General features: G+C 45.0%; 1 protein-coding gene across 25 annotated transcripts in view; it reads right to left on the bottom strand.

The window, feature by feature from the left end:
* The window catches only part of LOC105494601 (pumilio RNA binding family member 1), a 136820-nt gene extending 125146 nt beyond the window's left edge, over positions 1-11674 (bottom strand). For 9 of the 25 annotated variants that reach the window (XM_024796807.2, XM_024796809.2, XM_024796813.2 and 6 more), the window contains exons 1-2: positions 11540-11673; positions 4732-5105 (exon numbers count right to left, since the gene is read on the bottom strand). In XM_024796807.2, the coding sequence (XP_024652575.1) occupies positions 4732-5105; positions 11540-11636 (471 nt within the window). In that variant the 5' untranslated portion in view covers positions 11637-11673. Of the gene's footprint in view, positions 1-4731; positions 5106-11466 lie in introns of all 25 variants that reach the window. The other 16 variants (XM_024796812.2, XM_024796829.2, XM_024796814.2 and 13 more) reach the window with 4 other exon arrangements.
* Between the last annotated feature and the right edge of the window lie 2059 nt (positions 11675-13733).

The raw sequence follows: 13733 nt of genomic DNA, 5'->3' as shown, positions 1-13733 counted from the left end.
TGGTGGTGCACACTTGTAGTCCCAGCTACTGGGGAGACTGAGGCAGGAGAATCACTTGAACCCAGGAGGGTTGCAGTGAGCTGAGATCGCACCACTGCACTCTAGCCTGGACTACAGAGTGAGACTTTATCTCAAAAAAAAAAAAAAAAGGGAGTTTGAGACCAGCCTGAGCATGGTGAAACTCCATCTTTACAAAAAATACAAAGATGATCTAGGTGTTGTGGCGTGCGCCTGTGGTTCCAGCAAAGGGAGGCTAAGGCAGAAGAATCGCTGGAGCCGGGGAGGCAGAGGTTGCAGTGAGCCTAGATGGTGCCCACTGCACTCCAGCCTGGGCAACAGGAGCAAAACCCTGTCTCAATAAATAAAAAGAAAAAAGTGTAAAAGCGATTGCTCTTAAAAGGGAGTAATTATGAGAGAAAAAGTAGCTGGCATGATATGGAGTTCCCCTCACCCCAACACTACTGGCATCACAGCCTGTGATATTCTTTACTTCACTAGTTCACTGGTGAAAGCATCCTGCCAATTTGATCTTAAACTCTGTTCCATTATGGCCAAAGGGCCATTAAAAAAAAAAAAAAAGAGGCCCAGTGGTAGGGTAGAATGAGCTGGCAATAGATCACTTTATATTGAGTCATTCTGTCTCTACAGAGATAAGTTTCCATCCACATTACCACTTAGAACACATATGTAATAAAAAACAGACCTGAAGAAAAATGGACTTTACCATTACTGCTTTTGGGAGCTGGGGGGAAGTACTCCTGCAATTATAGGAGAATGGTCAACATTTGTATTCATCTCATTATTATTAAAGTTTACAATCTCTAAATTTCAAGCAAAATCATGGCAAAGCAATTCTTTGGCCCTGTAATGTGCCACTTGGTTGCATAGTTTTGTCTGGTTTATCTTGCCTAGGCAAGCAGAAATAGATCTAGAACATGGACACTGGAATCAAAGACTGATTTCAAAAACCAGGTATTACCTGGTAACAAAGGCTCAGTTTCTCACTTTTCAAAAAACGATGTTTATCTCCTTCACAGGATTGCTGAAAGGATTAAGTATAGGAAATACAATAGCCCAATGCCTAGAACATAATAAATGTTTCCATTATCATCAGTGGTTCTCAACCTCTTTTCCACTCTGGCCCGCGTGACAGATCAGGCACCCTCTTACACCTCCTATCAGTAACAGTGGCTAATAAGGGCAAAGATTCTCCACCTAGAGATGTGCCCCTTTGCTCTTCAATTATACTACCCTCACCACAGCTGCCTATCCAAGTGGCCTCTACCTGTTGCCATGTGTTTCCCAGCAGGATGGCTGAGCTGTAAGATCCACTCATTTACCTGAGCGCAAAACTGAAGAAACTCTGGTCTTCCCTCATTCAATCAACACGAAAGTTTCATAATACCTCCTGGAAAAGGGGCATGAAAAACACAAGTCTCTGATCTAGAATAGTTCAGTCCAGAAGGTGAGAACAACACTAAAACCAGTACAATACACTATAATGACTACAGAAAAGTAATCTGTGGGTGGTCCACAACTGCAACATACCAACTACCCTGAGTTCCCCAACGTTGTTCACTATTTCATGTGTCCAGCCCAAAGAATTATGTTGTAATGATGAATGCCAATTCCAAGGTCACTGGTTTAGGCCACCTGGGTGGGAAACAGGTTTTGCCATTTACTAGTATTAACTCAAGTTTGCTAACTGACCTGGATAAAACTGCTCAGTAAGTCAGATGTGATTCCTTATGATAGGGCTCAGTGTAAGACAGAGGCCTGAGTAAGCCTTCAATAAATGCTTGTTAACTTGCACAGCAATAATCAGATCTTAGAGCTCTGCCAAGGACTGACCTAGAGTTTGATTTGCTCACCTAGCAAAGAACAGGCCAGGCACCTTGACTCTCCTTTCAGCTTTCACCCATCAGTCTATCATTAGGAAACACAACAAAAGATCTTATAGATCTTTATTACAGATTTTAAAAAACCAATGTTTATGATTTTTAAATAACATTTAGCCAAACAGTATAGAGATTACAGGGTTTGTTTTTGCCCCCTACACAGATGCTACCCAAATTAAATACCTCCTACCTTGATCTCCCGCTACATGTAGAGCTGCCTACAGTACACACCTAGATATTCTGCTTCTACCTCAAACTCAACAGGTGTACTATCAAATGTAATCGCCGTGTCCCAAACCAGAGCCACTCTGCACTTTTCCTCCATAAGATTTCTAATTCAATCACCAAATTCTGTACATATCTTCATCCCAAAGAAAGAGAAAACCTTTTTTTTTTTTTTTCCTGGAGACAAGAGTTTCGCTCTTGTCACTCAGGCTGGAGTGCAACGGTGTGATCTCTCATGTTGGCCAGGCTGGTCTTTAACTCCTAACCTCAGGTGATCCACCTGCCCTTGACCTCCCAGTGTTGGGATTACAGGCATGAGCCACCACACCCAGCCGAAAATCTTCTCTTTTTTCGTTTTTTTTTTTTTTTTTTTTTTTTTTTGATACAATGTCTCACTCTGCTGCCCAGGTTGAAGTGCAGTGGCATGATTTCTATTCACTGCAATCTCTGCCACCCAGGCTCAAGCAATCCTTCCACCTCAGCCTCCCAAGTAGCTGGGACCACAGGCATGTGCCACCACACCCAGCTAATTTTTTACTTTATTTTTTTGAGATGGAGTTTCACCCGTTGCCCAGGTTGGAGTGCAATGGCAAGATCTCAGCTCACTGCAAACTCCCTGTCCCGTGTTCAAGTGACTCTCCTGCCTCAGCCTCCCAAGAAGCTGGGATTACAGGCATGCACCACCATGCCTGGCTAATTTTTGCATTTTTAGTAGAGACGGGGTTTCACCATGTTGGTCAGGCTGGTCTCGAACTCCTGACCTGAGGTGATCCACCTACCTTGGCCTCCCAAAGTGCTGGGATGACAGGCGTGAGCCACTGCACCCAGGCTGTCTTTGTTTCTACTATGGTAAAGAAGTGGCCAGATGCAGTGGCTCACACTTGTAATCCCAGCACTCTGGGAGTCCAAGGTGGGTAGATCACTTTGAGCCCAGGAGTTTGAGACCAGTCTGGCCAACATGGCAAAACCCCGTCTCTACAAAAAATACAAAAAGTAGCCGGGTGTGGTGTTGCACACCTGTAGTCCCCAGCTACTCAGGAGGCTGAGGTGGGAGGATCACTTGAACCAGGGAGGCCATGGTTGCAGTAAGCCAAGATCACATCACCACACTCCAGCCTGGATGACAGAGCCAGACCCTGTCTCAAAAAAAAAAAAAAAAAAAAAAAAAAGGGCTGGGCACGGTGGCTCACACCTGTAATCCCAGCACTTTGGGAGGCCGAGGCAGGTGGATCACTTGAACTCAGGAGTTCAAGACCAGACTGGCCAACATGGTGAAACCCCCTCTCTACTAAAAATACAAAAATTAGCCAGGCATGGAGGTGGGTGTCTGTAATCTCACTTGGGAGGGTAAGGCAGGAGAACTGCTTCAACCTGGGACGGTGAAGCTGCAGTGAGCTGAGATGGCGCCACTGCACTCCAGACTGGGCGACAGAGCGAGACTCCGTCTCAAAAAAAAAAAAAAAAAAAGAGAGAAAAAACTATGGTTCACTTTTGGGGGGGTTCAGAGGAAGTATAATAAATTCAGACTTGCAGGTATGTTTGTACCTGATTTTTTCTGAAGTAAAACATAAGGATTAGAGTCCTAATGAAAAATGTCAGTTCTCACTAATCAGTACTCAGATGGGTGACACAAAATGAACCTTTCCAAATTCAACCTATACCCAATTTCAGAGAGTACCCTGATCAAAACAGTCTAATCTTTTGGTTGGTCACTATCAAGAAGTCAGGAAACATGATCAGGCTAACCTCTCTTCTCAGTAAAATATGCTATGATTCCCACTTTGGTTTTAGATTTATAAGACTAAACATGCTAAAATTAAAAACTAAACAATAACAAGAGGACAAAGGTGGTTAAAACCTAAAAGCCACAACCACTGCTCTCTGACACAATATATCAGTCCCATTTCAAATAAATTTCACTTGAGCAGCTGATGTTATCAACTTCCCCTACTTTCAACTACAACATCTTAAAATCAAGTCACCCACACCCAAGAGAAAAGATTCAAAAATATGTATCTGTCCTATAAACAACCCCAGCAGTTCTTATATCAATAGTAAAAAAAAAGTATCCTTTGTTCCAAAAAAAAGTGTTCTTAAAAATGCATTGTATAGGCCAGGCGTGGGTGGCTCACAACTGTAGTCCCAGCACTTTGGGAGGCCGAAGCTGGCAGATCACTTGAGGTCAGGAGTTCAAGGCCAGCCTTGCCAACATGGTGAAACCCCGTTTCTACTGAAAATACAAAATCAGCCAGGTGTGGTGGTGCACGCCTGTAGTCCCAGCTACTCAGGAGGCTGAGGCAGGAGAATTGCTTGAACCTGGGAGGCGGCGGATGCAGTGAGCCAAGATTGGGTGACTGCATTCCAGCCTGGGTGACAGAGCAAGACTCCATCTCGAATGAATGAATGAAGTGGCTATTTACTATTTAGCACCAGAATGATAAATGACCCAGTAACAGTATTACAACGATCAACCTTTAAAACAAGTAACTGTTTGTACCAAATGAAATTAGCAATTTAAGTTTTTAAAGACATTCATTGAAAGCAGATATCCTAAGTGGACAGTGATTATAAAGGAATGTCAAAGCTGAAATAGTGAACTTTTTTTTACCTGATGCTCTGCATGAATGTTATCCCCAGTAGGCCATCGATGTTTGCTATTATTATAGCCGCCTCCTCCACTTCCTCCTCCCCCAAGCTGCTCACCATGCTGCCTCTGAAAGAAGTAGTCCACCATAGCGTCGTCCTGGGAACGGCCTGCAACTCCTATGGATCCTGGGACAGGGCTGGAGTGAGTCCCAGCTGCAAGAGCCTGATTTGCAGCTGGTTGTGGCTGCGCTTGCGACCCTGTTCCAGATGTCAAAACAACAGGCATGTTGGGATTAGCTGGTTCTTGAGGGTGATGTTTCAGGTGGGGGCTGAAAGAGTCCTGCCAAAGCACTGCTTTTCTCTTCAAGACACATGCAACGCTCATTCCACCAACACCTAAGGACAAACAGGTTACAAATGTTTAATATTTGCATCTCCTGAAACATAAAATACACCAAGATAAAAACATGAACCCCACATCTTTTGCAATAAATAAATATCATTGGTGGCATGCACTCTGGCATGGTATTGAGATTAGAACTCAATACTACAACTTCAGGGAAGTTTATGTTGTTAAACAACATGTTAGACTTCTATCAATCTACCCAACTTATTTATACCTCAAACCAACTGACAGTTTCTAAATTAACAAAAGCTTTTTTTTTTTTGAGACAGAGTTTTGCCCTTGTTGCCCAGGCTGAGGTGCAATGACGTGATCTCAGCTCACTGCAACCTCCGCCTCCTAGATTCAAGCGATTCTCCTGCCTCAGCCTCCGGAGTAGCTGGTACTACAGGCACCCACCACCACGGCCGGCTAATTTTTTGTATTTTTAGTAGAGACGGGTTTAATCATGTCGGCCAGGCTGGTCTTGAACTCCCGACCTCAGGTGATCTGCCTGCCTCGGCCTCCCAAAGTGCTGAGATTACAGGCGTGAGCCACCGCGCCCAGCCCCAAAAGCCTTTTTAAAACTATCACAACTTCGGCTGGGTGTGGTGGCTCATGCCTGTAATCCCAGCACTTTGGGAGGCCGAGGCAGGCAGATCACCTGAGGTCGGGAGTTCAAGACCAGCCTGGCCGACTGGTCAACATGGTGAAACCCCGTCTCTACTAAAAATATAAAAATCAGCCAGGCGTGATGCTGGGTGCCTATAATCCCAGCTACTCGGGAGGCTGAGGCAGGAGAATGGCTTGAATCCAGGAGGCAAAGGTTGCAGTGAGCCGAGATCGCGCCACTGCACTCCAGCCTGGGCGACAGAGTGAGACTCTGTCTCAAAAAATAAATTAATTAAATAAATAAATAAATCACAACTTTACAGCTGGAGCAGACATATGCTAATAAGTAAACAAAAGCCTAAACCCATATATAATTAGCAATGTGGCTCAGCTTGTCTAATTTGAAAGGATCTCTTAAAGTGTCCAACATATTGGCCAGACGCGGTGGCTCAAGCCTGTAATCCCAGCACTTTGGGAGGCCAAGACGGGCGAATCACAAGGTCAGGAGATTGAGACCATCCTGGCTAACATGGTGAAACCCCATCTCTACTAAAAAATACAAAAAACTAGCCAGACAAGGTGGCGGGCGCCTGTAGTCCCAGCTACTCAGGAGGCTGAGGCAGCAGAATGGCATAAACCAGGGAGGTGGAGCTTGCAGTGAGCTGAGATCCGGCCACTGCACTCCAGCCGGGGCAACAGAGCGAGACTCCATCTCAAAAAAAAAAAAAAAAAAGTGTCCAACATATTGGCCGGGTGAGGTGGCTCACACGTATAATCCTAACACTTTGGAGGCCAAGGCGGGTATATTACTTGAGGTCAGGAGTTCGAGACCAGCATGGCCAACATTATGAAACCCCATCTCTACTGGAAATACAAAAATTAGCTGGGTGTGGTGGTATACACTTCCCAGCTACTTGGGAGGCTGAGGCAAGAGAATCATTTCAACTCGGGAGGCGGAGGTTGCAGTGAGCCAAATTCACACCACTGCACTCCAGCCTGGGCGACAAATCAAGACTCTATCTCATTTAAAAAAAAGAAAAAACCTCCAATATATTGATAGGATACTCCTTAAAGAAACAATAAGACCCTCTGACCAAGAAGAGCAGCAGAATGCTCTTAGCCTAAGCCCTCTCCTCAGTTGTCACTGATTTTTAAAAGCATCAATATTTTTACCAGTAACTTACAACTATTAATTGTAATCGCATTATGCCATTAGTACTTCAGCTACTATAAATAGGATGAGACCAAACCAAATTTAAACGCTTTATATTAGTATAGAAAGCCTCACTACAGGCTGGGCACGGTGGCTCACTCCTGTCATCCCAGCACCTTTGGAGACTTAGGCAGGGAGAATCGCTTGAGCCAGGAGCTGAAGACCAGCCTGGGCAACACAGTGAGACCCCCATCTCTATTACTTTATTAAGAAATAAGGCCCTAAGAAGGCCAGTGGAGGCCGGGCACGGAGGCTTATGCCTGTAATCCCAGCACTTTGGGAGGCTGAGGCAGGCAGATCATGAGGTCAGGAGATCGAGACCATCCTGGCTAACATGGTGAAACCCTGTCTCTACTAAAAACACAAAAATTAGCCAGGCATGGTGGCACACGCCTGTAATCCCAGCTACTCAGGAGGCTGAGGCAGAAGAACCACTTGAACCAGGGAGGTGGAGGTTGCAGTGAGCCGAGATCATGCCACTGCACTCCAGCCTGGGCGACAAAGCGAGACTCTGTCTCAAAAAAAAGACAAATAAAATAAAATAAATAATTTTTTAATTATTAAAAAAAAAAAAAAAAGAAAGCCTCACTATAAAAACCAGAAGCCTCAGCTGGGTGTGGCGGCTCACACCTACAATCCCAGCACTTTGGGAGGCTGAGGTGGGCAGATAGCTTGAGCCCAGGAGTTCAAGAACAGCCTGAGCAACATAGCAAGACCTATCTCTACTAAAAATAATTAGCCAGGCATGGTGGCATGTGCCTATAGTCCCAGCTACTCGGGAGGCTTAGGTGAGTGGATCATTTGAGCCCAGGAGTGGAAAGTTGCACACCCGCTTGGGCAAGAGTGAGATCCTGTCTCAAAAGCAAACAAACAAAAAACAGAAGCTTCAACACGGTAATAGTGTAACAAATATATCGCAGACATTGTCTCATCACAAAAGCACTGAAAAGCAGCCATTATTATTTCTATTTTACAAAAGAAAACACTAAAGTACAGGAGGAAAATGTGGTGTGTCCAAGGCCATTCAATTAGCAAGTAGCGGAGAAAGGATTCAAACCCTAATCTGTTCTGTTCCCAAGCTTACTTCTTTCTACTAACTCCTTGCAGGAGTAACTCAACAGTATCTCTCACTTGTATCCTCTGGAAGACCAACAAAGAATCCCTGAAATGTTACTATGAAACGTTAAAGTTACTTAAAATCAAAAACGACATCTGTATTTAAGATAGAACACTTACCAGCCTGTGGGTGCTTTTAAAAAATGCTACAAAGTGTCCGGGCGCAGTGGCTTATGCCGGTAATCCCAGCACTTTGGGAGGCGGAGGCAGGCACATCACAAGGTCAGAATTCGAGACCAGCCTGGCCTATATGCTGAAACCCTGTTTCTACTAAAAATATAAAAATTAGCCAGGTGTGGTGGCACGTGCCTGTAGTCCCAGCTACTCGGGAGGCTGAGGCAGAAGAATCGCTTCAACCAGGGAGGCGGAGGTTGCAGTGAGCAGAGATCCAGCCACTGCACTCCAGCCTGGGCAACAGAGTGAGACTCCATCTTTAAAAAAAAAAAAAAAAAACCTACAGAGTAAATAAATCAGTTACCAATTAGGACACACCTGTCCACAACCACCAGTCTAATTTCAAAGCCATCAGCCTAACAGTCTACTGCTACAAATGCCTTATCTCTCCTCCCAACTCCCACTGTGATGCTTCAAAAACAAATTTATAACAAATCTACTATCTCTCTGTTGCATAAATAAACCTTCTGATAAAGTAGCATTTGCTTCTCACAAGTAAATTCATGTTCTGAAGCCAGCCTAAGAAGACACAATGGAATCTGTAATTTGTTTAAAGTCTAATTTGGAAATGCCTAGTCTAGCTTAAGAATTCCAATCCATCAGAATCAGAACCTTAGCAGGGTACTGGAGTAGCCTAACCTAGACACTAATCCATGCTCAAGTACCAAAACCAAAAAGTCATAGCCCTGTTTCACCATTGGTCTTTCAAAAATGCAAACCAGCCTAATGCCTCCCTGCTTGGTTTTTTAAAGAATCCATTACTCTCTTAGTACCAATACTAGACGGTCCCATTTTGTTCTAAGAGGAAATCTCGATCTAACAATCTTTGTTCTAAAGCAGGCCAAGGGTTCCAAAACCCAAGTTCTGCCACTAAACCAACAACCTGTTTCCTCATCTAGAAAATGAAAGAAATCCTTCCTCTATGACTCTCAATGTTTTGGGTTTTTCTTAATCAAAATGAGATAAATGTAAAAGTTTTTGGTAAATTTAAAGTCATCGTGCTTAAGAGTCTTAGAATTTAGTTAAGGCAACGGAACTCCAGTCCATAACAGAACTCCTAAAACAGCAAATGCAATCTTTTCTGAAATAAAAAGCCTTCTCAAAATAGTTATCTAGGAGGGTGAGAGAAGGATAATGAGATTACCTAAGGAGGACAATGTACAGTATTCCAGTGATGGACCCACAAAAAGTCCTGACTTCACCACTACGCAATACACCCAAGTAAAAATTACACTTGAACCTCACAAATTATACAAATAAAAAATATTTTAAAAAACAATAGTTATCTAACAAAGATATCCACATAAAAGAGGAGTTTATCACTGAAGCACACTAAACACAACTTCATTCTAAAAGGAATGGGGGGAAGGAAAGACTCCTATAAAAACGTTCAAACAAAACAATTGGCTTTTGTAAAGCTATCTGTATGCCCTAAGACTTCCTGCTTTACCTAAAGAGGCAAGGCAGTTTCTCAAACCAGAGAAAACCCGGCAGGACAATTTCAAAGTGAGCAAATACCTAAGCAATTAACATGTATCTAGGGTAGTTTTGTAATATTTTGGCAAATACGGCACAAAAATTAAAAACTCAGTATCCTAAATATCAGAAAAGCTCACTAAAAACTTAGGTGTAGCATTTAAAATGTGATTTTTTTTAACAAATGACTCCTTATAAGTACTTCAAGCAACTAGCAGCGCTCAGTCTAGCTACTCTTTCAGCTTTCAAGTGTTTACAAAGTTTTTTAAAATATCACTAATTGAGTTGAATTCAAAGGAACACGATTCAATCTATTTCCATGGCTCACCTTTTACTAAAATGCTCAGTGGTTTAAAAGGTGTTTATTTTTACCACACTTAACAAACATTCTGTGGTCATAAATTTATTTTAAAGCAGTTCATCTCAAACCTAAACAAATTCCAACTTCAAAAAGCTGTGGCCTTGAACAAAATGAATTGTGGCTAAAGCAAAACACTAACTCAAAGTTCAGAATCCGGAGAGCGTTTCCAAAGGGCCCAGATAAAGAATCAACAGCCCCCGAGTGTTTTATAAAGTTAAAATTAGCAACGGGTCAAAATGTTTATTTTGCTTACGAAAACTGCATCGGAAGCTACATTTCTTGAGGGTGGGCCTGTCTTGGTAAGTTTTTAGGTGCTTTCAAAAAACAAAATGCTAAGCCTATTGTTTCAGAAGTTAACTGACTTTAAAACAGAACCCAGGAAAAGCTTCATAAAATCTTATTCTTAATTAATCCCAGTAATAACAGGAATTGAGCAAAATGGTATCGAGGGCTGAGAACAGTGTTTTCTTAATTGAACAATAAAAGGTAACAATCCTTTAAGAGTTAGGGGAGGATAAAGCCTTCTCTGGTAATGCTGTGTGTGGGTTTCTGGCTTTGTTTTTTTCGGCGGGGGCGGGGGGGTGCTATAGGAGGGAAAAGTTACAGGAGTGTATTCCTCGCTTGACGTGGGAATGGTACTGACAAGTAAAACAAATGACCTATGTTTACCAAGCACGTTTGTGAGGACTAAAACTATCTAGTATTGTGTATCTAGATTTTCCTACAAGCAAAGGGTGAATCCCTCTTTGAGTTAAGAGATACACCAACACCGGGAGGCTCAAAGAGGAAGAACCCACCAAAAACACAAGCTCACACGGAAACAAAAGGCCACAGCACTCAGGAGCCTAAAAAGCATTCTGAAACTTCCTGATCGCCACTTCTCCACATTTAAGGCTCGCAAAGTTCCCCCACGGTGAATCTCGCCTGTGGACAAGGGCCACGGCTGCTTCTAAAGCGATTTATTGTTCCTCCTCCACCGGCGCTGCCACGGAAGCTCAAGAAGTCGAAGAAATCGGGGTGGCACAGAATTACACTCCATGGCCACACAGAAGACTCGGGGCTTCGCAAACCCATCAAAAAAAGAAACCCGAATAGCAACATCAATCTTCGGTGGTTCCCAACAGGGCAGGGCAAAAAATGTAGAGGCACGTCTACGCCCTGGGCTCGGGCCTAAACCCCCAGCATTTTCCTAGCTTCGACCCCGCTCCCCACCCCCTCCCTCCTTTGATAACAATAGGGGCCTTGCTGCTGACTCCAAAACATGTACGAGGAACAGCGAGTGAGAAGCCTCAGCCCGGGCCCCGGCGGCTTTTCCAAAGCCCTTCTCACCCCCACAACCGCTCTCAAACACCAATACGAAGGGACAATCTGCTCGCTAGGGGTCCGGAGCAGCGTTTGGGGCCGGTGGGGTGCGGATACTCACGGGCGGAGCGGTAGGATGAAGATGGATTTCAGCCCCCCGATCTTCTCTCTCCGGCGCTCTCGCTCCCCCTTACCTTTCACTCCGACAACATGGCGGCCCACTGGGGACTGGGCTGGCGCGGTGCATCCTGGGATAGGCTCCGGCCCCGGCCCCGGCGGTGGCAGCGGCATGTGCGGAGAAGGCTGGCGGCTGTGGAACAGGTTGCCTGGTTGCCATGCCAACCCAGGGCCTGTGTGAACTCGGGAAACTCTCAGGCAACACAAACGCTGCGCGCCAGTGCCCGCCCGCTAGGCGAGCGCGCGCCGCCAGGGCCTAAGGCGGGGTCCCGCCGGCCCGCACCTGGGAGAACACGGTCCGGAGCTCGACCGAGTCTCGGACGCGCACCCTGCCCCCGCCGCGCCCTCGCAAGCTCGTCCCCGAGCACCACAGCCCGCAGGGTTCGCGCACGGTCACCCGCACGGCGCTGGCCCTGGAGGTTCAGGGTTCAAACCCCTTCTCTGCAGCTTTCTAGCTCTGTGGCCTTATTTAAATCGACCTGCCTCCATTTCCACATTTGTACAATGAAGAAGAAAGTAACCCCCATTTGGCCGGGCGCGGTGGCTCAAGCCTGTAATCCCAGCACTTTGGGAGGCCGAGACGGGCGGATCACGAGGTCAGGAGATCGAGACCATCCTGGCTGACACGGTGAAACCCCGTCTCTACTAAAAATACAAAAAACTAGCCGGGCGAGGTGGCGAGCGCCTGTAGTCCCAGCTACTCGGGAGGCTGAGGCAGGAGAATGGCGTAAACCCGGGAGGCGGAGCTTGCAGTGAGCTGAGATCCGGCCACTGCACTCCAGCCCGGGCTACAGAGCCAGACTCCGTCTCAAAAAAAAAAAAAAAAAAAAAAAGACAGAAAGTAACCCCCACCTAACAGAATGGCCTGGAGGATTAAGTGGAATAATGTATGTCAAGTACTTAGTACAGTGCCTGGGCCTGGTAAGCGGTCCCACAACATACAGGACGAGGTGCGGTGCAGAATGAAAAATACGGGGTCCCTTATTCAAATACTATTACGAATTTCAAGATGGCAACACCATAACATTAAACCAAGAACATGAAACTGCCCTGCTTGTAAGCACTGAATGTTAATGTTAGCTGTTATTCTATCCAGTTTCGAATATCAATGGAAATTTGGCCACTTCATGAAAGTGACTTTTCAAATCACTCGTATTTGTTAAGATATAGTCATACTATCTCTTTTTTAGTATTATTTTTTGAGACGGGGTTTCGTTCATTGTTGCCCAGGCTGGAGTGCAATGGCATGATCTTGGCTCACTGCAACATCCACCTCCTGGGTTCAAGCGATTGTCCCGCCTCAGCCTCCCCAGTAGCTGGGATTAGAGGCATGCACCACCACCCCCGGCTAATTTTGTATTTTTAGTAGAGACAGGGTGTCTCCATGTTGGTCAGGCTCGTCTCAAACTCCGGACTTCAGGAGATCCGCCCGCCTCAGCCTCCCAAAGTCCTGGGATTACAGGCGTGGGCCACCGTGCCCGGCCTTTAATCATACTATCTCAAACTAAACTCAAAATAGATTGAAAACAGACAAATCACAATGCTGTAAAAGACCAGAAGAAGATATGGGGGGAAGCTCTATAACCGGAGGAGGGAAAATGTTTATACTCATGAATCAAAATCAAAAGATCACAAAATAAAAGATTGAAAGAAATATAAACATCTGTACAGGAAGAGATACCATCAACAAACTAGAACAAATGGCTAAAAAATGTTTGCAATGCACAGCCGGGCGCGGTGGCTCACGCCTATAATCCCAGCACTTTGGGAGACCAAGACGGGTGGATTACGAGGGCAAGAGATCGAGACCATCCTGACCAACATGGTGAAACCCCATCTCTATTAAAAATACAAAAAAATTAGCCGGGCGTGGTGGCGGGCGCCTGTAGTCCCAGCTACTAGGGAGGCTGAGGCAGGAGAATCACTCAAACCCAGGAGGCAGAAGTTGCAGTGAGCCGAGATTGTGCCACTGCACTCCAGCCTGGTGACAGAGTGAGACTCCATCTCAAGAAAAAATAAAATAAAATAAAATAAAATAAAATAGTGAGTTTTATGGTATACGAAATATATATCAGCTGGGCATGGTAACTCATGCTTGTAATCCCAGCAATTTGGGAGGCAGAGGCGAGTGGATCATGAGGTTATGAGATCAAGAACATCCTGGCCAACATGGTGAAACCCTGCCTCTACTAAAAATACAAAAATCAGCTG

This window comes from Macaca nemestrina, chromosome 1 (assembly GCF_043159975.1).
Source record: "Macaca nemestrina isolate mMacNem1 chromosome 1, mMacNem.hap1, whole genome shotgun sequence".
NCBI lineage: Eukaryota > Metazoa > Chordata > Mammalia > Primates > Cercopithecidae > Macaca > Macaca nemestrina.
Note: the sequence above shows the minus strand (reverse complement) of the source record. Positions and strands in the feature narration are given on the sequence as shown.